Genomic DNA, 25,137 nt, shown 5'->3' with positions numbered 1-25,137 from the left:
CATGTACTGAGTTTTGAAAACCAGAAGGAAGATGTCTTTAACGTCTAGGGCATTCCCCTGTTCAGATTATGAGTCGATGGTTGTAGATGACAAGGAGGATGAGGAAGAATTTCGGGTTGTACCACTATACATTACAAAACACAATTGTGAGAAACATGTAACTGTTAATGTTGCAGGATGCTAACACAGATAGGTGATATTTCTTTAACGTAAAAATCTTGTCAAGGTTCAAACCGATAAGCATTACTGCTTATCATCATTCAGGTTTAGTGTGTGAATACCACCTGCGTTATTTTTCATTCCCAGGAAAAAAATTAGATGCATATTTAGTTGACCATGAAAAGTTTAAACCAGTGTCATGTCTAGTGAAAAAAAACAGTATGAAAAATTTACAAATCATCTTACGAGATTTCAGCTCTTCTTAGGTCCGTGCTTGCTATGAAAATAGGACAAGGAATTTCGGGATTTTCGCCTTATGCGAGACACCGTTTCAGTTTCGTTTTACACAACCATGTTTCAGCACTTTTTGAGCTATCTTCAGTGGGTTACTTTATTTTCTTACTGTAAAATTGTTGTTACATGTTAATATTTAGAGAAACTTTTGGTACAAAATATGTACAGTTGTGAATGAATAATTGTTGCAAGATGTTATACACCATTTACTTTCAGTTCACAGTTGAGATATGTATTAACGACCTGATGAACAGTGTGTTGTTTATTACATTATGTCTAAGATTCTCTCTCTCTCTCTCTCTCTCTCTCTCTCTCTCTCTCTCTCTCCCTCGCCCCCCTCTCCCGTACCCTCTTCCCCCCAGTCCTGAGCACACACACACACACACACACACACACACACACACACACAAAACACCACAAACGCCAAATACACTTCAAACTTGCGCGCCTCGTGCGGATAGACAAGTCGTGAAACAAATGAATACTACACAGTTACAACAAGTTCTGGCGGCGAAGTTTCTGGTCTTGTCTGAAAATTCGTAGAAAGTGCGTTGTCAAACGACCATATCTCACAGAAATCAGCGTATTCACCTCGCCAACACATATGAGAAAATACTACATCAAAGCCGTAAGCTACACACAAAAGAACGTGATGTAGACTCATTTCCGTTCGTAAATGCATAATAAACAGAAAAATAAGAATTACATTTCACTGTTTGCGTATGACATGTAGATTCTGTAGCAGACTAGCTATCGACATAAATACCAAATAGCTTCATGTAAGGTATGTAAACGGGTACATACATCCACTCTTTTGTCAATTAAGCTATAACTTTAGACATAAAGTAATAAACAACATACAGTGTATCAGGTCGTTAATACCTATCTCAGTTGTGAACTGTGAACAAATGATGTATAATATTTTACAGCAATTATTCATGTATAATATTTTACAGCAATTATTCATTGACAGCTGTAAATATTTTGTTGCAAAGGTTTCTCTAAATGTTAAAATTAACAGCAATTTTACAATAAGAAAATAAAATGATCCACTGAAGATAGCACAAAAAGTGCTGAAACATGTCTGGGCAAAACGAAACTGAAAAGTGTCTTGCATAACGCGGAATTCCTCGTCTCAAAATTTACAAAATGTGATAACAGACTGAAACTGCCTTGTGTGATTTACGTTGATACAGATTGAGTTCCAGAATCAGCTACTACTTGCAAGCTTTGTAGTGACTCCGGTTAGCAGGTACATGTGCACACGCCTTTCAGCATTGCCTTCTACGTACACTGCAGCGGTTGCAGGAAATACTTGACTGAACTGCTGTATGCAATCACTGAGACTGTAAATAGGTTTTTATTACAAAACTGGAAATGTGCGCTGAAGAAAATTAGCGTTTCGCTGTGCTGAGATTTGTCAGATTTGTGGTGGAGGGTTTATAGAAGCTGATGTAAAACCAGAGATTACTGTCATTTCCGTGGCACTTATAGGGGCGTTACTCATACTGTCTGCAATACGAACTACATTTCTTCCATACAGTCCCTGTCGTGTTCTACAGTCTTCGCAGTTACGACAGACGTTTCTTGATCACGAACCTATGTGAACAAAACGACAGTACGTGAGAGTAAGTAAGAAGTTAAGGAAAACGAAGTGCGTATTTTGGTCGTTCCGTATAGCTTGGAAAAATACAAATCACTTACAAAGAATACTTCAGTAATGTACCAAGAGAGGAGACGTAATATAATTTTCAGATTTATGGATTCATTAAATTTTCTGATATGTTCCCATGAAAAGTGAGAGTCTTACCCGACATCCAATGTACTCAAGAAACTGAAGTCACATGCCCTGACGATCATGAGTTTAATTTAGATAACCAAACAGATATTTTTCCATACAGATGTGTGAGCAATGATTAGTTTCTACTGCATGATCAATTACCTCGAATTGAAAATTTTGAAATTTTGTTAACAGGCACAGCAATAGTAAAAACTGAGTAGCACAGATCTTGCCGTGTATGGAACGTATTCAATTAGAAGACATTAGGGGAGTATTCAGATTTATATTTGTTCAAGTAGAAACTGACGTTCTACTGTTTGCCGATGTTTTTAAAAGTTTCATAGTCTATATCTTAAATCGTGTGAAATGGATCATACCAATTGCCTCTGCTAAAAATTCCTGGAGAAAAGATATTAAACAAGTTTGTTGAAAGAGGCATTGGAGGCGGTACTGTCCATTGTTCTTGCGGTCGTGCAGTTGCTAACAATGGCTTCGTGGTCGTTTATGATGACAAAAGTGATGAGTCTTACATCATATATCTTGATGTGAATAGCCGTGGCTGAGTGAAGTGACAGTGCAGTATATCCCACTGTCCAATTTCATTGACTTCCTCCCGACAGTGAGAAAATGCTGTTACGGAATATGCACCAAATGATCTGAACACAGGATTCATGCTATAAATAGATCTTGAATACCCTGAAGGTATTGATGATTTACATTCGGATTTGTCCCAATAGCCGAAAAAATATTTCACCACCATTAGGGACTAAAAAACCAAACAAATTGCCCTCAGCCATGCATGATTCGAGAAACTACATCATTCATTACATAAATTTGAAATATTATTTTCAAAATAAATTTGTTTCAAACAAAGATTTGCTGAATATTTTCCTTTGTGTGTCTCCATGGGTGGACGTTTATCGCACTAAACTGTGTGACTTCAGCCAGTGAGTGTCAGAAGAAGTTTTTCAAGTTGATGAATGATAGTATGCTTGGATAAACTATGTAAAATGTGCGACAGGTACGGCATAAGGACTAATAATATCCTGGGAAGTTACATTTGGAGCAGCTGCCATACCAGATTTTCAAAGGGCGATACTTTAAATTATGATTTATTTGTCATTGAACTGAGCAGGCTTAATGTAGTATTCAATGGACCCACTGCAGTTGGAATGCCAGTTTTGATATTTCCAGGATAATTTTTTTCGGCTTCTACTTTGGATAAACATTTCAAAAATTCCTGTCAAATTATACAGAACTGTGCTTCCAATTACAGATAGACATATACTGTTAGGCCAAAACTTCATGGCCACTGCCCAACGCGAGGTTGGATATCATGTGGTGGAGTTGCTAGAACGTGATATGGTAAGGAAAGTGTGTAAATGAATCAAAGAGTGACGGGTAATAATTATAACCACGACACGGGCCACAAATGGGGAAATAGTGACATAAGCGACTTTGACGAAGGTGATGTTATTATTACCGAGAGCCTGTGAATGAGTGTCTCGAAAAAACCGTAGCTGGTCGTTTGTTCACATGCTGCTGTAGTAAACATGTAAGGAATGTCGTAGAACGACAGCGAAATTACTTCTGGCCGGTAGGTGGTTGGGCGTCTAAAACCATTCATCGTACGTTGTTGGACATGGGACTCCGTAACAGACGACCCCTCCATGTTCACATGTTGGCCCTATGACATCGTCAGTTACGATTGCAGTGGCGACGGGGCCATCGCAATTGGATCATGGATCAATGCAAACGTATCGCCACACCGAATGGCTCTGAGCACTATGGGACTTAACATCTGTGGTTATCAGCCCCTAGAATTTAGAACTACTTAAACCTAACTAACCGAAGGACACCACACACATCGAAGCCCGAGTCAGGATTCGAACCTGCGACCGTAGCGGTCACGCGGTTCCAGACTGAAGCGCCTAGAACCGCACGGTCACACCGGCCTGCGCCACACCGGATGAATCACGGTTTTGCTACACCAGGTCGACGGCCGTCCCCAGAAACGTTGTTTCCAAGCCAACCTATGCTCGAAATGTGTACCGCGCCAAAGACACAGGTCGGCGGGAGCAGTATTATGCTGTAGACATTCTGCCGTGCTCTCATGGGACCTGTGGTAGTAATCGATGGTACGCTGACAGCTGTGGACCACCTTCACCCATTAATGCTTGATACCTTCCCCTCCAGCGATGTCGTCTTGCAGCAGTATAAGTGTCCATGTCTCAAAGCCACAACCGTGGTACAGTGTTTTGAGGAGAATGATAGTGTCCTCAAGTTGATGTCTTGGCCACTAAATTTGAAATATCCCCTTAGAAAAACTAATGATTTACTGTTCTGATAAACCTCTCACGTTATTTGATTTTCAAACAGCTGAGCAAAACTGAACGTGATCAGATATTTCCCTCTTTACTTATTCTGATGAACACTAAACTGACACACAATATTTTTAGCGCAACGCAATCTGACTTTCAGTAATCCCTACAGAAGAATGACCCTGACTAACAATAACGTATACCTTTCATCAGTCACTTACCTCACAAAAATCTTCGTTACTCGAACTACTGCAATACAGCGAGCGCCAATACCGCCAGCTAAATAAAAGGCACTACTGTAGGCACTAACTACTCATAGGCATAGTTAGCAAATGGAAAATTTTGATAGAGAACAAACAGTATATTTACCTTAACAATATTAAAAAGTAATCACATATATAGTGTTACAAATTTACTGTTTCTGATGGATACACGTCCAGATCGTCCGCTCTCAAAATTCTGCTATCTCTCTCTCTCCTCACATTCACCACTGCTGGCGGTTCACCTCCAACTGCGCAAATGCTACGCGCTGTTCGCATCCAACTGCCCAACTTTACAATAGCAAAAATTCCAACAATGCAAACCGCACACTTCCAGATCACCTGCTCACAAAATTCTGCGATCTCTCTCCCCACATCCACCACTGCTGGCGGCTCACCTCCAACTGCGCAACGTTATGTGCTGTTCACATTCAACTACCCAACACTACAATAGCAAAAATTCCAACAATGCAAACCAGCCACAGACTGCAGACAGAATAGTCAGTGATTTTCATACAGAGCGCTACTAGGCGTTACCAACATAAAAACCTAAACAGCCTACTTACACAATCTCTTGGTGTGAATCCAATGGAGCCATTCTTGATTCCCTTAATTAGGCGCCACCACCGTGTACACAAATAAGCGGCCTGGTGTGACGTACCTCCACAAACCTAGCAACCAATTGTGGAATTCACAACAGCAGAATCAATAAGTATTGCGCTTCAGCGATACACCAAGAAGTAATTAAGCAGATGGTCATAAACGTTTGGCCCGTCAGCGTAGATATCACATTGCAACTTCGAATATCTACGAGGATTTCAGGAATTATGTGGTTAGTATCTCCGCCAGCACACATGGAGAGGTGTGGCACTGTCAGAGCCTTTGTCTCTGGTGTATAACTGTATGAGGACGTACGCTGATTTTAGTTATCTCGAGCCTGCCCCTCGCCTCTCACCACATTCTGGTTTCCACGTGGTTTTGACGACTGCGTCGCCGTAGTTTGTGTTTGTGCTTCATCCATACGTGGTATTCAGACTCTCTGCTCTCGTGCAGACTGACTCGCAAGTCGATTACCCTTGTCTGTTCCAAGGTTCTGCTCCTGACTTGTTGTCGAGCCACTGTCGAATCGTGTAGTTTACACTTGTACAGATTGTCACAGTCAGAGACTTTGTTGGGTATTGTAAGGACGCCAAATTGGCGTCATCGGACGTTCTCACGTGTGTCAGACCTTCCTTTTTTTTATGCACGAGTGTGTTTGCAGGTGGGGATATTAAGCCGCCATATAATTGTTAAAATTCGTAGTGAAATCTTCAATTGTCACTTATTTTGCTACTAATCAAAGCTTGATATTGATCATTACCCAACACTAGTAGCCAATTGTGCAAAATAAATGACAGTTGAAGGTTTCACCATGAATTTTAACAATTTTCTTTCCATTCTTTTTTGATTTGTTTTTGTTGTTGTTGTGCCTCGAGGACCAACAAATAATAGCTGCTGAAGGAGCAGGTTCAGGAACTGCTGAAACAGAATGCGGGATTTATCCACATTGAAACAGCGCTGATAGCAGAGCAGGGAAGATTCCCTCTCCCCCCCCCCCCCTCCCCCACACCCCACCGCTTCTAAAGCTGTTTATCGGTTCTGGCAAGTCTAGGGAGAAGTGGAAGATCTAATCTGCTGGTTTCTGCTGCAGTACCAGGTAGGGCGTGTCATCAGTCCAATGATAACGCTTACTTGGTACTGGCCAGCAACGCGGTATTACACAAAATCATACAGAATTTTAAATGCTATACTGACATTGAGAAACTTAAATTTGATAAGCTTTGTCCGTTACTCAATAGTGTGGTCCTCAAACCCATGTGGTGGTGGCACGTTTACAGTGCCTTGAGCAGTCGTATGCGGCATATCTTCGACCAGCTGGGACTCTCACACAATTGTACGTTTGAGCGTCATAACGTGCTACCTCACATGGAGAAGTGATTGTCCTATTACCATTCGACCCAGTGGTCCAAGCAAGGGTTTTGGGCGTGTCTGACCCCCTTTTAGCCAAAACTGCTAATATTATTGAATCACATGAACTTGATGTGGCAAGGAGAAAGCTTCGCGACAACTGGCAAATGGAAAATTGACTTGTCCATTGTAAGCAGCCCTCAGTGACCCGTCGGGTGTGTCAGGCAACCTTGCTTTCCACTGAGTCGTTCTGTGTTGGCGGTTCGAGTGCAGTACCGTCTTCGTCCTCGTGGGCTTCGAGGCTATGCATTAATCGAAATGTCATAATCCCCGCTCACGACGTGCTTTTGTTGCATGTGTCACTATCCTTCCCCAATTATATCCGCTCAATGATCAAGCCGCAGTCCTACCTCTGTTGTTATTTGTTTCATATGCAGAGGCCTTGTGAGAGTGTGACACGAAATAGGCTATCTAGCAACAGTTCGTGACAGTCATGAGCCATGGGACCGTCATCGGGGGCAGCAATTTCTGATGGCATGCAAGCATCGTCCCAGGGTATTCTGCCGTAGTTTGCGGTGGATGAGTGAACGATTGGGTTTCTGGTAGGAACAGGAGCGATAGTTTAGTTAACTTAGATATGTACAGGTTATTGGGCTGGCCTCCGTTGAAATGAGCACTATGTCTGTTTGTGTCTTACAGTAAACAGTATATTCCTTTGAGGAGCCAATTTTCCATCCCTGCACGCCATAAGAGTGTACAACTGCAACTTACATTGTTAGTGGTAAATTCACCGTTGGCATAAAATATCTAGGGCTGGTCGTCTTTGCTGTTTTTGGCTTTCTGATGGTTAACAAAGCATATTTAGTGTCCCAGGGGGTCATCTTTCAAAATTTGAACTTCTTATTACGATCATAAGACCACCTGTTTCAGAATATCTTCAGTTTGGTACGAAATTCCGAGGCACACGTCTCCCTTAATCCGTCAGCGGTATCTGAATTTTGACGATGCTGTCTCATTCCCTTCTCCATGCGCTTCAACGTTAGGGCCGGGCTGCAGTGTCGTCAGCAGGAACTCATCGTCGTTTCTCGTATTTCGTCGAGTCAATGGGCCACCCCGTTGGTGCTGATTCAGAAAGCAGAGGTCACCGTGCGTTTTAAACAAACAGGCAACATGCAATGTATTGTAGATTCATTTGTTGTTGACGAAGTTGTCATGGAAACGGTATCTATCACGTATCGACTAGCATGACGTCTACCTGTAGCCGTCGTTGGCCACAGCTTCTCGGAATTGCATGGTGTGGGTTTCACCAGTTAAATATCTTGCCTTTAAGAATGTTGTCTACACCAGGAATTTAGCGATATTTGGTGCAGTTGATTCAGTACATTCCCTCTTGCGTTAACTACTGCGATGACATCTGGTAACGGGCTCAATGTGAGAGGATCATTTATGAAATCTGCTGGCGCTGTTCCAACACGTTATGGAAAAATGCAAAAATGCAGTTTGTGGAACACGTGATAAGTAATGACGGCCTCGTTCCTGCGGATGAGCACGTCAAACTCACCATCACACTGCCAGTACACAAGAGCCTGAAGGGGTTCCAGTCATTTTCGGTAAGATCTTTTAATATGGTAAGTTCATTCGACGGGGCATTCTCATTTGCCATCGACTTCGCTGAAACGACGTCAGATTCCTGTGTCCTGTGGATTGTCAAATGCTTACCAGTGTCTGAAGCAATGCTCGGCCTCCTCCCTATACCGAGTGAGGTGGCGCAGTGGTTAGCACACTGGACTCGCATTCGGGAGGACGACGGTTCAATCCCGTCTCCGGCCATCCTGATTTAGGTTTTCCGTGGTTTCCCTAAATCGTTTCAGGCAAATGCCGGGATGGTTCCTCCGTCTCTAATGACCTCGTTGTCGACGGGACGTTAAACACTAACCACCACCACCACCACCTCCTCCCTATCATCCTTTACGCGAATTCAGCTACTAACCCTGGTCACTGATGACTCTCAGTGCAGTTCTGCCCCACTGGAATGCAAATGGCACCGGCCAGACCATCGATTATGCATCAAAGATGTTTAATGTAGGGCAACATAATTACTCGCAGGTGAAAAAGGAGGCACTGGCCATCATTACGGCATAAAAGTTCCAGGTTTTTTGTATGTTAGGCAGCTCTTACTTATCACTGATCAGAAGCCCTTCGTTTCTTTATCCGACCTCACTCTTAGCTACCAGACGCGACAACCCGCCGATTGTAAAGATGGGCCCTTATTCTCAGCAGTTGTGATATTCATTAACCGTCTCCTGCATGGCTTGCTAATACAAATGAACTAGCGCAGTTGTCGAATATTTCCTATCCGCTGTTCACCTGACAAAAGTCTGTAGATCTTTGCTGTGGACGACACATAGCAGCAGACACTGCAGGATGTTCCTTTGATGGTGTAGGAGCTCGTAGCTCCCATGGCCGCTGATCCACTGTCTCGGGAAAAAGGTTCAGTTGCCCTGATGGGTTGGCTTGCGTGTGCAACTTTGGGAGCAGATTCGGAGTGGCGTACGTCTCTTATGAAGCGGAATCAGGTCAACATTGTCAGCAGTTCCTCGTGCTTGCAACAGACGAGCAAGGTGATCGAATGGTCGTCCCCCCAGCGCTGTGTGTGTGCCTACTCTAGTTACTGCATGCAGGGGGTATACCTTGCATCAAGGCTTTCGTCTGGCGTCAAGTCTACTGCCTTGCAATTGATTACTATAATAAACTTCTTGTGCAGCATTGTGTGGGCTGTACTCGCAACCACACTGCGCCGCTGCATCAGTTTCCGTCTAGCATATGGTTCTTGCTGACTGATGTATTACAAACTGATTGCTTTGTTCCATGACAAAGCACTTTCTACTTTTCTTGACATTTCCACCAGCTGCGGCACAGTCGCATTTACGAACAGTGATCCAATACTGTCAAATGCTTTTTTAATTCTAGTCTTTGATCACAATATCAATTCTTTTGACGATGACCGGTTTCAGTCCGTAATGACCATTAGGACATGGTGTAGAAAAGATCTGAGGATGGTAATTACGGACTGAAACCGGTCATCGTAAAAATAATTAATATTGTGATGAAAGAGCGGAATAAAAAACATTTTCGTGAGATGTACCGGGCGTAGCCGTTTATTGGGTGCAGTCCAGTGGAGAGTTGCCGCCCTCTGCATGATTTTTGGATTCTTCCGACAGCTGCTGATGGGGAACCCGTCGACTCTGACCAGGCATCCCAGTCTACACATTCGTCAGCGGTTGAGCCCCCATCCATGCCAATGCAAACAGACCAACCTTCACCCAACTTCTGCAATCTTCCCACCCCCTTGGCGGCACTGGGTTGTGAATAAAAAAAGGTTGTGTTATTGAAAGCACCTACATCTATATCTACATCTACATATATGTACACACTCCGCAAGCCACCGTACGATGCGTAGCGTAAGGCGCCCTGAACGCTGTACTGAATAGCGAACCTATTGAAGAATATCTTGGCCTTGAAAGCAGAGATACTAATAAAACCAAGTCTGTCTACATAATGTGCAGAGCAAAAGGCCTGGAACACTCTTCTGTAAATCCATTAACTTTTGACAGATGAACAGTGTGTCTTGAATTCAGAGGTACAAACCGCTGAACAGTTAGTCATACGGTCGAAGGACACGTTGTTTTGGCTAAGCCCAAGAGCAGATGCGACAGTGTTTGTCAAACTTAAAATAAACATTCTCTTAATTAGTATTCTGACTATTGTTGAGTGTAGTCTAGTAGTTCTTGGTGTTAAAGAATTTGCTTAACAGGAAAGTTTGTGTAACATTGTCACAACGGTGCTCTCAGTGCATCAGGTGACAAGTTATGTAAGTACTTTATTACTTCCTCGAACGTAGCGTTATATTTTAGTTACATTATTCCTATGACACGTGTTCATTAGAATTAGTATTTAACTAATGAAGGACTAGAGTGGCTCCTGAATGAAGATCCAGATTTTATGAAAGATGTAGGCAGTATACCGGATGACAATACTGGTATGGAAGAGGAGGTAATTACTCATTGTGGCCAAGGCGCTGAAAGTGAGAGTCATATGGAAATGAAGATAACAATTGTCAATTAGGTTCTTCTGGTGATTGGTCTGTGAGAAGTAACAAAGCTTCTAAATGGAGGAAAACTGTTAGCTCAGCCACAAGCAAAGTAAGAAGTAAAATCATCGTAGAAACGTTTCCAGGACCCAAGGCTACTGCCAGGAATGTAATAACTGAAATTTTGGGATTCAGTAAGACTATTAGAATGTAAGTGATTGATAACATTGTAAATTACACAAAAAATACGAGGGCTATTAGGAAAAAAGGCCCGACTGGTCGCGAAATGGAAACTACAGTGAATATCCGAAGATGCTTTGCACAGATGTTTTGACAAGTGCCTCTGGTACAGGCATATGTCGCGTCACGTCGCTCTTTTCACTTCTGAGCACAGAGTGAGCACGTGAAGATACCTAGAACAGTATTGTCCCCTGCCAAGTACGGGTGCCCACTGTCAGGTTTCGCCTGATTTCGTGCAAACCCTCATAACGTACCCGTCATGCATTTGATTCTTCATTACATTATCTGGCACACGCTGCAGCGGCAACGAAGAAGCCGTGCAGCGTTTTCGATGGAAAGTGTTTGATGGGAAGTGTGTAACGGCCCGGACTTGGCTCACTGTGATGTTCGTTTCTGTTCACATGAACTACTGACTCTGAAGACAATATTTTGGCATAGACATCGAACAACAGCTCAGCGTACGGAAGTGGCGAAAATCACAGGCGGCTGCCTTAAATGACGAGAGTATTGGAAAGTTGGTACAATGCTACGACAAATGTCTAAGTTGGAACGACGATTATGTAGAGAAGTAACTGGAAGATGTAGCAAACTGTTGCAAATAAACACTTTTGTATTTCAAACTTCCTGGCAGATTAAATCTGTGTGCTCGACCGAGACTCGAACTCGGGACCTATGCCTTTCGCGGGCAAGTGCTCTACTATCTGAGCTACCGAAGCACGACTCGCGTCCGGTACTCACAGCTTTACTTCTGCCAGTATCTCGTCTCCTACCTTCCAAACTTTACAGAAGCGAAAACCTTGCAGAACTAGCACTCCTGAAAGAAAGGATATTGCGGAGGCATGGCTTAGCCACAGTCTGGGGGAGGTTTCCAGAATGAGATTTTCACTCTGCAGCGGAGTGTGTGCTGATATGAAACTTCCTGGCAGATTAAAACTGTGTGCCCGACCGAGACTCGAACTCGGGACCTTTGCCTTTCTTTCAGGAGTTCCTTTTCCCACTACACTGTATTCGTTTCAGAGATAACAGAAAGACAGCTGGTAAGTTGCTTACAGTAAATTCAATTTTCGATGAATTTGTGATCAGTAGGAACATTTCGTACAGTTTCAGTGAGTTGGTAAACACTGATGAGAAACATCGAGCTCTTCCGGATCGTGGATTTGTACGTTCCCCACAAATCTGCCAAATGTAGCATTAGGATATTTCCACTTTGTGATGTGAAAATATTTTTGACTTTCAACCTCTTCTATTGAACAAACCTGCCAAATATAGCACTGGGACATTTCCACTTCGTGTTGTGAAAATATTCTTTACATTCAACTTCTCCTATTCAACAAACCTGCTAAATATGGCATTGGGATATTTCTACTTTGTGATGTGAAAACACATTTAATGTTGCGCCTTACAGTCTATTGCAGAAAGCAGCTAGATAGGCCTTGTGCAGTCTCAAATTCAGCATGGCTGTTCATAGACTAGAGGTCGTACAGAAGAATACAATAGGAATATAACAAACGGACAACTGGTTCACAAGTAGCCCCTTTACTTTGTTACAGTTAGACAATAGGCCTATGTTTATTGTGACCCTCAGAAAGAAAAATCGGAAAGTATCCTTGGAAGTTCTGCCTAAGAAGCACCGAGCACCAGGTTCGTCCCTCTTTGGGTATAAGAAGGAATGACATTGGTTTCCACGAGCCGAAGAAGAACAAGATGATTCTGATGCTGACAACTATCATTATTCCGGTAACAAAGATGAAGAATCGCGGAAGTCAGATATTGTGTTATCTTACAGTGCCATGAAGGGGTCGTTCATACTGTCGACCAATGGTGCGGCACATATTCTGTGGCTCATATAACAAGGAGACGGCCATTCGCAATTTTTTTCGCTCCAGTGGACATTGCGGGCATCAATTCACAGATCCTTTTCTTTTTACTACAATGCAGAAACTCATAGGGCCACGAGAAGGATTTTTCTTTAGAACCTGGCTTTTGATCTCATGACACCACAACTAAGAGTCATACTTCCGAGTCTTTATAGGGATATTTCGCTGTTTCCTGCAGAGGATACGTGCAACATCTGAGCAACGTGAGGATGCTTCGTCTAAGAAACAATGACGCCGCGATATTTGCGGAAGGACCAATAATATTAACACTACCATAAAATGTGATTCACATAAGAGTTTTGTTTGACAGAAGCTTATGATTATTAGTTACATGTGTGAAAAGCAAAAAGTCGGAAGTCCAGTCTATGATGACTAATAATATGACACATCAAATCTCTCAGATTACTGAGTAGTGAATACAGCCACTCTGCAAGCTGTTAAAACATGTTTTCCATAGGCATCCAATGTGAGTATGTTTATTTTCAAACCTGATGTAGAAACAATTTCTTTTTGTACCGTATCATTTACGCATGTAGATTTTTACCTGAATTTATTATTAAAAGTGCCAATTACAAGCTCATTAATTAATGAAACATTATTTTACATTAAAATTGATGACGATGTATTCATATTTCTTAAGCAGATATTTAAAACAATTAGCTAGTATTTTAAATTGCGGCGATAATACATTTTTTGGTATTAATATTTTGGTTTAATATTTTGATATTATTAATAAATTTAGTCATTCTATATCTGCCCTTTAAAAAATAAACTAATTAAAAACAATGCTGACAGGAGTTCACATGACAATCGTTTTAAAACCAAGTAACATAAATGGTGCACTTAGTGTCCCACGCGGCTACTTCTGCACCACGAATATGTGCGCCTGATAGAGGGTCCAGTAAATAAATTTTCTTTGTCTGCAGACAATGACAAACGTCATATACTTTTGGATACCACCTTTGATCTTTGCCTGTTGCAGATCTCCCTAGCTCAAACTAATCTGGGAAGGTACCGACAATCAAATCTGGATTCTCCCCAAAGGCAGTAATGTCGACTGTTTCGCTATTTATTAATTTCATTAGAAAATTTCTTCAGTTTAGTAGGCAGTTGACCATTAACGTGAAATACTATAATGGTAAGTTGTTGAAGGAAGACTCTCAAATGTTTACTAAAATTTTGACAACTTACTGTTTACAATAGCTGTGATATTCTAAAAAGTGTTGAAGTTGAATTAGTATGTACATTATAGCATAAGAAGTGATTGTGTTTTACTATAACAAACTGATTGTAACGATACTAATGAAAACAAAACATTGAGTGTAAGGCACACTGTAGAATTAAACTCTAAATATTCCTTGCCGTTTGTAAATACGTAGAGTTGAATGAATTTTGGATGACTCTACATATTTACAAACAACAAGAAATATTGAGAATTTAAAGTCTACAATGTTTATTACACTCAATGTTTTTTTTCATTAGTATCCTTACAACCAGTTGGTTATAATAAAACAGGATCAGTTTTTAATCCCCCCCCTCTCTCATATATATATATATATATATATATATATATATATATATATATATATATATATATATCGCCATATTGATAACATCATAGCACCTGAATGTAGGTAAGGCTCTGGCCGCTTATGGGAAATCAAATGAGAAAATGTCGAAGTGTGCCATAATGCCTGTTTCTCCTACTACACTGAACCAGTTTGTTATCCAATATTCAATTTTTAGATATTTGCAGGGCCTTAACAGTACCCGTCAGTGGGTGCAGCCTCATTCCACTTCTTTGTCTATCTGCTCAACTTCTTTTCCCCATAGAGTACTCTTAAAACATGCTTCCAGGACGACACAGTTTATTAGATGTTTTACTGTTTAATTTAAAACTAAACATTACTTTCTAGAGAAGCAGTTGTCATGTCTCCATAAATGTGTCCTTGAATGAATTGTTAGATACCCTACAGCTTTGTGGAAATTGCTTAATGAAATGGAGAAAGGTTTGGAAAAAAAGGAAAGGCTTCGAAGCAGTTGTGAAGCAATGTGTTATATACTATTACTGCTGAAGAAACGTGAAACTACAATTTAGCATTTAATTTGTGGGGAAGCCTCATCTATATATTTTTTAATCCATGTAGTGTCTATAAATTGCGTGTGACGAGCAGCTGGTACTCACTAATGCCGTTGAAGATCTTGTAGCCGGAGAGAGGCGTCACCAGGCCTTTCTTGATGATCACGTCCAGGATGATGCTGGATAACACACTCGCCGTTCCGCCGACCACGTAAGGCAGTGCCGAGAGTGCTGCGTTCTGCAACAGTGGTGCAGCACATTTGTTAGAGAGTATGTCTGCGATTTATAGCCCGAAACGGAGAAAACTCCTGATCTTAATGGAGGCCACGAAACATTCGTAAACCATGGCCACTGTCTCACAATCATATCTACATTTGTGTTTTAAAAATGATGCTACTGACTAATATAAATAACAATTCGGAAACAAGTAGGACTCATATGGTATATTTCTTCGTTTAGGTTCCCTTTGATGGAAGTAAAATTATGGAACCTTGTCAATTATTGTTCTATTCGTACCCTTCCAGATATGACAAAGCCTGTTCATTAGGAGGTTAATGGTGAAGTGAAGGTTAACATGGAGGGGAACAATGATGTCTTTCCTGCCAATAATAGCAATACGTGAGCTATTACATCCATATATCTATATTACACATTTAGTATTAATTTAAGAAATATCAGGTTATGAGAGTGAATTTCCACTCTTAAGTGGAATATATGTTGATTTGAAACTTCCTGGAAATTAAAGAATTGTGGCGGACTGGGACTTTCGTAGATAAGTGATCTGCCAACTGAGGAAGCCCGGCGAGATTCGCGACCTACGCTCACAGCTGCACTTCCTCAAGCACCTCTTTTCTACCCTTACAGTTCTGCCGCGTACCTTGCCAAACTACCATTTCCCGGTTAGAGCCACAGTTTGACACACAGTTTTCATCTGCCCGAAAGTTTCAACATTAAGTTAGTAATCGTCATTAACTCAAACAAAAATAAGGCCTTCGGACAAGAATTGGAAACAGAATGATTGCACCCTTCAAGATAATTACTACTTTTGCTCCTACCTTTATCCACGGCTTGTTCAAAATAGTTAATTGATGAATGACTGGTATGACGGTAATCAATATTGGAAACCTCGATTTTACTGTAGAAACTCTCTAAAACAGAAAGAGTGAATTTTTCAAATATATTGTTTTTGTTTGTTACTAAGTATTTCATCACTAATGGTGTGTTTGCTGTTGTAGATTACTTGTTGTTGAATCTATTTTAGTGCATAGAAATGTAATAGAGAATTCAGCTATACACTCGAAAGGACACTCTTAATCAAGTCGAGAAGGTCTGAGATATATTAAATTACTTATTTTTACGTGCTGTAAGTACTTCACTCGAGTTGTAGTCTGGTTTTCTATCGTATTTACGAGTCTCGACATTTTATGAACTAAACCGACATTTATTAAAGAGGAAGCAGAAACCTGATTGGTTTTAGAGATTCTCAATCACTTTTACAGGGTGTTTCAAAAATGACCGGTATATTTGAAACGGCAATACAAACTAAACGAGCAGCGATAGAAATACACCGTTTGTTGCAATATGCTTGGGCCAACAGTACATTTTCAGGCAGACAAACTTTCGAAATTTCAGTAGTTACAATTGTCAACAACAGATGGCGCTGCGGTCTGGGAATCTCTATAGTACGATATTTTCCACATATCCACCATGCGTAGCAATAATATGGCGTAGTCTCTGAACGAAATTACCCGAAACCTTTGACAACGTGTCTGGTCTTTCAAGTGTCCCCACAGAAAGAAGTCACAGGGGTTCATGTCTGGCAAATAGGGACGCCAATCCACGCCGCCTCCTGTATGTTCCGGATAGCCCAAAGCAATCACACGATCATCGAAATATTCATTCAGGAAATTACAGACGTCGGCCTTGCGATGTGGTCGGGCACCACCTTGCATAAACCACGAGGTGTTCGCAATGTCGCCTAAGGCAGTTTGTACCGCCACAAATTCACGAAGAATGTCCAGGTAGCGTGATGCAGTAATCGTTTCGGATCTGAAAAATGGGCCAATGATTCCTTTGGAAGAAATGGCGGCCCAGACCAGTACTTTTAGAGGATGTAGGGACTGCAACATGGGGCTTTTCGGTTCCCCATATGCGCCAGTTCTGCTTATTGACGAAGCCGTCCAGTTAAAAATACGCTTCGTCAGTAAACCAAGTGCTGCCCACATGCATATCGCCGTCATCAATCCTGTGCACTATATCGTTAGCGAATGTCTCGTGCAGCAATGGTAGCGGCGCTGAGGGGCTGCCGCGTGAGACGATACGTGGACGTTGGTGTCATTTGGACCGCAGCTGCAACACGGCGAACGGAAACCCAAGGCCGCTGTTGGATCACCTGCTGCACTAACTGCGCGTTGCCCTCTGTGGTTGCCGTACGCGGTCGCCCTACCTTTCCAGCACGTTCATCCGTCACGTTCCCAGTCCGTTGAAATTTTTCAAACAGATCCTTTATTGTATCGCTTTCCGGTTCTTTGGTTACATTAATCCTCCGTTGAAAACTTCGTCTTGTTGCAACAACACTGTGTTCTAGGTGGTGGAATTTCAACACCAGAAAAATCCTCTGTTCTAAGGAATAAACCATGTTGTCCACAGCACACTTGCACGTTGTGAACAGCACACGCTTACAGCAGAAAGACGACGTACAGAATGGCGCACCCACAGACTGCGTTGTCTTCTATATCTTTCACATCACTTGAAGCGCCATCTGTTGTTGAAAATTGTAACTACTGTAATTTCGAAAGATTGTCCGCCTGAAAATGTACTGTTGTCTCAAGCATATTGCAACAAACGGTGTATTTCTATCGCTGCTAGTTTAGTTTTTATTGCCGTTTCAAATATGCCGGTCATTTTTGAAACACCCTGTATATTCCACCACTTTAATTATGGGACACTAAATTGTCGTTTCAACAATTGATTAACTTAACACATTGAAAACAGAAATATTCATATGTCCTACGCAGTGTATGATATTCATCTGAAACTTAATGTAATAGAAGTCTACATTCCATTGCAGTAAAGATGAAAGTAACGTGTCTTGTCAACATCTTGCTGAAAGGGGACATGGTATAAGGATAACATGATCGACATTCTTACCAACAAACCACCTAGCAACAGGCGCTAGCTGGAGAGCCTTAGCTTGTAGAACTTTCTGCAGTCTCCCGCCTTTACTGGTGGACAGAACATTGTTGTGTAGTGACAAGACTGCTAGTTTGTGGCGAGCATGTGACCCAGTAGTGGGGCGGGCTTGGTCGAGTGAACAGTTGTGAGCCAGAAATATGAGAAGTTGAATTGTGAAGCGTTTCGTAGGACACTGAGAGCAACATTTCGTTGGCGTATTGAATCATCTGTCGCTTCTCTGACATTCGTCAGTATTATGAAAAGAATGAGTATGATTCAATTATGGTGCTTTACGTTGTTTAAATATGATGAATAAATCAAGTTAAAGGACGTTATCTTTTATTTCAGAAGAACCCGACCAGCTCTTATTGTTAATTTTGTAGCAAATAACTGCAGATACACCAAGCACAGTTGAGCTACAGTTTGCTTCCCTGTACAATCGTGGCTGAAGTAAGTCTCTCACCCTGAAGTGCAAGAGCCAATCCTCAGGGTCATAACGAAACCTCTTAAATGTAAGGGACGAGAGTTTACAATATATCAGAACGAATATGAACAATGATGACACAAACAGAACTTCGAACGACACCGCGGGGAAGGCACAGAAATGAAAGAACGATAAGTATAAATGGAAACGCAGATATAAAAGATTGGAATGAGTACGTGTGAAACTCGCAAGGAGAAAGAGAAAGAAGAGAAAACGACAGCACGATATGCTAAGCAGAAGTCGAGTGAAGTAAGAAGCTGACACCGTACAATTACGAGTAGCTGTAAACAGTCAGTGCTACAAATAAAACATTGTGATTTGATTTAATCTGCGGTTGTTTTCCATGCATAAGTCACAGTCGTCATATATGAGATGTGAAATACTAAATACCAGGTCAAGTCGTAGAGCAAACCCCGCTCAAAACCGGTTTTAAAAAAGACACTAGCTGTGGTAGTCGGTTTCGCTAACGGAGTTAATATTAGACTGTATGGTAGTTACAATAAAAGGATAAACTTTAAAGTATAACAAGTAAAAAAAATTATCGATAACATATTCTAACTGTTTACAATATTTGTTAAGGTAAAAGAGGTAAAAAAATTGAAAATATATTCTAAACTTTTGAAATATTTGTTAATAAACAAAATTTTTCATTTTGTTATCCATGGTATTCAACTAAAAATTTTTCGAATTTCCTACTCGAGAGAAAGCTACGTATAGCTTACCGTGAGAGAAGCAGGAGTTTGACGTTGATGCCGCAATAATTTGAAGTTTGTCCTTGCTCTTTGTTAGTTGAAGAACTGTAGATAGATGTGATTAGAAATTGCAGTCTTTCAAATTGGTATGGGAGCTTAGCAGAAATCAGTGGTATTCTCGGAATAAATAGTGTGTGTCCTTTGTACTTTCCAGTCATAATTTGGGCTTCGATGATGTTATTTGATAGCTGTTTGACGATCATTCTTGTCCCATAACATAGGTTTGGTGAGTCGAGTTTTCTGAGTAGTATGATCGGAGATCCAGTTTTAACTCGAAAGTATTGTAATGGCACTCCACGTACTTGCAAAGAGTTTAGAAATTCTGTAGGGAAGTACACACTTTCTTCAATGTTTACCATAGTGTTAATCGATTAGTATATTCTCTGTTCACAGTGAATTTTCTTTTGAATATCAAAGTTGATATCGTCCGCAATATTATTTTCATTTGCCAGAACTGTCTTTTCATATAGCCAGTCAAGGCCGTTATAGTGATCAATGTTTGGATACATTTGATCGATGTGCTCGCTTTCAGCAGTGGCTATGTTGCAGAAATCACTGTTGAGTTTAATGAGGCCGATCATCTGGTGAATAGTATATGTGCCTCCGCCTATTTGTAAATGTTATTGAGCAAAATGTACTGTTGTTTCCTCTTTACATAGTTGAACTCTCATATATTTTGTTAATCGCAGTACTTGTACGTGTGGCCAAGAGATGTGATTTTTTAAGCATTCATTGATCTCGCTGCTGGTGTTGACTTAGGGATAACTGGAAGTGTTTGTCGAAAATCTCCTGAGTACACGAGTAGAGCCCCTCCCATCACCTCAGAGTTTCCTCGCAAGTCTTGTAAAGTTCTGTCCTTGGCTTCGAGTGAGTTTTTATATGTCACTGTGCATTAGTTAACTTGTAATTTTTCTGGTGGTAAACTCTTTGTTCATTCTCCAAATAAACTGCTAGATGTTGCACAGTTGGTTCACGTTTGTGTACGGGAAAACGGAAAATCCGCCACCCTCCTTCGTTACTATTTGTGTATCTTTACATTTGGTACATGAGGACTCCGTCGTTTCTGTTTTGTTGTTCACTGAATTTGCCGGTTTGAATACTACCATGCCACTGCTTTTGTTCATGTACTTACAGACATATTTGATGGATTTAACTGAATTTCAGCACACTACGTTTGTGAGTGCTTGGAACATTTAGGAAAGTAGTGTGTTATATAGTACTACCCACTGATTATCTATTTCCAGTTCGTCGCTGTCTCGGATTCGTATTTTCGCTGTGAAACTTTTAGGTGATCGTCTACTGTATTTGAGATAGCCATCAACTCCGGTTTGCGTGTCGCCCAAGTTTGATTTACGGTTATCTTTTGTAAGCATAAAATGCCTTTGAAGTGACCTTTTTTTTTGTTTCTACGCCTATTTCAGGTTGGATTTGTTTCACGTTAAAACGATAACCGTCCTCTGCGTGCCAAAATATTAATGATATTGGAGGGCGTCATATGAAATGTGTCTCAGCAATGCATTTTAGTCCTAGTTTTCTTCCTTGTACAGTTACGTCATGGCTTATGTTTTGGTTGTCCACAATTACGATGGAGATTTCGCCTATCTGAGTTGCATTAAATCGACGTTTGTGTTCTCTATGTGATCTCTAGACGGCTCGAATTACAACTTCATAGTCGTCAGAAATCATTCGGTCTAGTGTTGTTTTGAATATATGATCCAGCTGATCATATTTGTGTAAGATCCTCCGTACATATTTTACTACTTCTCGTCTCAGTCCCCTGATATTTGTGCATCGTTGATCATTTTCTGATTCTTCATTTCCGATTAAATATACTTGCAGAAATTTATGGTCTTTGTTGTGTAGTGGTAGTAACGTTCCCTTGTTCTGATAGATTTGTTCTTGGAAGAAAAAGCTACCAATTACATCTCTGTTAGTGTTGATCGAAGTGACACCGAAAGAAATCATTTGGAAGCAGCATTGCACACTTCCATATTCTGAAGAAAGTGTTTTTGTTCTGGAGTTTGCCTGGTCATGTGATGTAAAAATTCTTGCGGAGGATCTTCCAGTGGTGGTAATCGAATTTTTCCATTCATGCAATGTTGGTGTTTCTCTACTGAACTTTTTCACGTTGAAAAATTGGCAGCGTTATCCATTTTTAAGTTGACTACGTCTTTGTGTTCTATTTTTTCGTCGTGGTGTAGTGGACTGCTTTATTTGTTAGGTTGTACTGTTTGCTTGTCCTCGTCCGCGCTTCTCGTAGAGTGATATTTTCATAGCTGGCTTGAGTTCGCAGTCTTTTATTATAAGATTGTGCCGCAATTATGGATTCTTCAATCCATTCACCTCGTCGTTCTTCGGTTTCTCTGCTTCCCACGGTGCCCATTGTCGTTGGTTGGGAACTTAAAGGGGTTTCGCGATCTTCGTCTGTTTCGACTTTTCGCTTTTCTTTTTGTTTTGCTTCAGAACTGTCATGATCACGGCCTCTTTTACGTCCCCTTTTACGTTTTTATTGATAAATACACTAAGTACACTTTACTCAATTTTCACACTTAATTTTCGAATTACATTCCCTCGCTGTATCACTGTGACTACGTCTTCTTCCTTGTTTGCTTTTATTCACGCACTGCATTACTTCGTCGGTTCCTCCCATTGTCACTGACAAAAAACTGGTGACGGGTCTTGTTTATATGCCCCTACCACTGGGTAGCCTCACCACTGGCGAATTATAGAACATACCAGAAAGGCTTCGAATGCTCCACAATGTTTCTCAGCATTCTAGCGTGTTCTTGAATGTTTCACAAGGATCTAGGATGTCGCAGGATGTTCCCGAACATGCTGGATTCTTCCCAAATGTTACAGACTATTACCAAACATTCCAGAACATCCCGCAACATTCTGGAATGTTGTGGAATGTTCTTGAATACTCTCGAATGTTCTGGGATGTTCTTGAATACTCTCAGTTGTTTTGGAATGCTGTAGAAACTTGTAGAGCGTGGAACTTCTCAACCCTTATATCTTCAAACGCACGCCTTTCAAGTAAAAACTGGACCTTCTTCATGGATGACGGACGAAAGACTACCACACCGTATAACTCTCATCATCGTACCGGGGCTCGTTTCTGGGTTTTAGCTGCACGCATGTTGCACACTTTTATAATACACAATATATTGATTATGTTTTTGTGACTTAAACAGTGGTAGGAAGCATAGCTCGTGCGAAACTGAGCTTGCCTTTTCTCACAGAATATTCACAGATTTCCAAACAGCGTTTCACACTGTGCCCTACTGTAGACTATTAACGAATGTACGAGCCTATGGAATAAGTTCCCCGATATGTGAATGGATCGAAGACTTCCTAACTAATAGAACCCAGTACGTTATAGTCAATAGTGAGTGTTCATCCGAGACAAGGGCATAGTTAGGAGTGCTCCAGGTCAGTGCGATAGGACAGCGGTGAATTTTGGCGGACAGATTGGGCAGCAGTCTGCGGTCGTTTCTGTAGATGGTGTGGTGTACGCTAAGGTGTCGAACTTGAGAGATTGAATGGAAGATAGCTCTAAATGTAAGATAATGCCGGTGAGTAGGAAGAACAAAACTGAATTGTTCACTTACAGTATTACTTGAATCAAGTCTTGTAAATAGCTGGGCTTTACGTTGCAAAGCGGTGTGCAATGGAAGGAGTATGAAAACTATGGGAGGGAAGACTTCCGTTTGTTGAGAGAATCTTAGGAAAGATTGGTGCACCTGTAAAGAAGACCGCATACAGGACGTTGGTTCGACCTATTCTACAGTACTGCCGGAGTCTTTGGGGTCAATACCAGATCGGATTTAAGGAAGACATCGGAGCAGTTCAGAGGCGGCCTCCTGGATTTGTTACCGGCAGGTTCGAACAACACTTAAGCGTTACGAAGATGTTTCTGGAACTCAAATGGGAATCCCTGGAGGGAAAGCGGCGTTCCTTTCGGGAAACATTATTGAGAAAATTTAGGGAACCTGCATTTAAAGCTCACTGGCGAACGGTTCTACTGCCGCCAACATACATTGCGCGTAAGGTCAACGAAGATAAGATACGAGAATTTAAGATTTATACGGAGGCTTATTTACGACAGTAACAGGAAAAGAAATGATTATTAGTGGTACAAAGTACCGTCCCAATGCATCGTTCGATGACTTGCGGAATATTTACCTAGATGTAGAAATGAAATGGGACAGGCATGAATGGTTGTAGTAGTGAAGGCAAATGGTCGACTTTGGTTTATTGGGAGGTTTTTAGGAAAAACTGGTTCATCGGTGAAGGAGACCGCATATAGTACACCGGTGTGGACCGTTTTTGAGTATTCCTTGAGTGTTACTTATCTCCACCAAGTACAATTATAGGAAGACATCAAAACAATCCAGAGGAGGGCAGCTAGTTTAGGTATAGGTAGGTTTGATCAACACACAGATATTACGGAGATGCTTTGGGAACTCAAATGAAAATCCTTCAAGGGGAGGTAATGTTCTTTCTTTCGAGGAACAGTACTGAGAAAATTTAGATACATGGCACTTGAAGCTGGCTGCAGAATGATTCTGCTCCCGCCAACGTACATTTTGCTTAAGGAGTATGAAAACAAGATAAGAAAAGTTAGGGCTCGTGAAAGGCCCATAGTAGATTTTCCCTCGATCTACTTGCGGGTGGTAGCGGAAAATTAATGACTGTTATTGGTAGGAGGTGCGCTCCGCCACACACCGTATGGTGGCTGAACCGTATTAGAATAAGCTGAAAAAATACTGTACAATGAGTGGATTGTGCGGAAGTGCCAGTGAAGTTAACTTGGTTCACGCTGTGCTAACAGGGCCATTAAAAGTACGCTAAGAAAGTGTTGTGCGCGCAAGTACCAAGATTAAGCGATAGCTGGCGTTTGGTGATATTTCGATTGTTTCATATAGACATCACATGAAATGCGTGGACGACGTTCCTGCCATGCGCAGAAGGCTCAGTCGAAGTTGTCGCTGCCCGTAACAGCGATGCACAGTGCGCCCAGGAGCTGGCGCCGAAGTGGTTTCACAGAGCCTAAGTGCAGGGGCGAGATGAATCAGATGCACGCAAGAGATGCACAGGGAGTGTACCCATAGACGGCGGCAGGTCAAAAAGTAACATCGCTTAGCGTACCAAAAGAGCATACCAAAAAAATACTTTCCTGTGGAGGGCAACGCCCTCTTATTCATTTCGACAATACGGCAGCTTACCGAATGCAACAAGAGAGGCAGGCCGCACCCCTCCAACCTACATTCAAAAAGTAAAGTGGAGTGTAAAGTTACTGTGCGCGTTATTTACGTTCTGTATGTAAGTGATGGCTACGGGATGAGAAACAACACTCTTTGGCTTGCTTCAAATCTGAATTTCTACTGCAGTATTGGTAGCGCAGAAGTATGACACATGATGTGATTCTAAACAGAAAAGAACCAGGGCCAATAGCGAAAACTCTCTTGTGGAAACTCTTTCTGAGAGACATACAAATAAGTTAATTAGGCATTATTTGCTATGCAGGTGAAATTAGTAAAGTATTTAGGCAATAAAAAGTTCGCTATGCTTCCTAATAGAATAGTAGGTACTATAAGGTAGGCAATTTCTTTGCTGACTATGGAATATAATGGGAGAGCGCACTGGGCGCCGACAGGCTGGGCAAGTGTATATCAT

At 41.4% G+C, this 25,137-nt stretch overlaps 1 protein-coding gene across 2 annotated transcripts in view; it reads right to left on the bottom strand.

Moving 5' to 3' along the window:
- The window catches only part of LOC126354163 (putative inorganic phosphate cotransporter), a 195,266-nt gene that overhangs the window by 31,169 nt on the left and 138,960 nt on the right, over positions 1-25,137 (bottom strand). For both annotated transcript variants that reach the window (XM_050003584.1, XM_050003585.1), the window contains exon 7: positions 15,154-15,286. In XM_050003584.1, the coding sequence (XP_049859541.1) occupies positions 15,154-15,286 (133 nt within the window). The remainder of the gene's footprint in view (positions 1-15,153; positions 15,287-25,137) is intronic.

This window comes from Schistocerca gregaria, chromosome 3 (assembly GCF_023897955.1).
Source record: "Schistocerca gregaria isolate iqSchGreg1 chromosome 3, iqSchGreg1.2, whole genome shotgun sequence".
Classification (NCBI taxonomy): Eukaryota; Metazoa; Arthropoda; class Insecta; order Orthoptera; family Acrididae; genus Schistocerca; species Schistocerca gregaria.
This window is presented reverse-complemented; position numbering and strand designations above follow the sequence as displayed.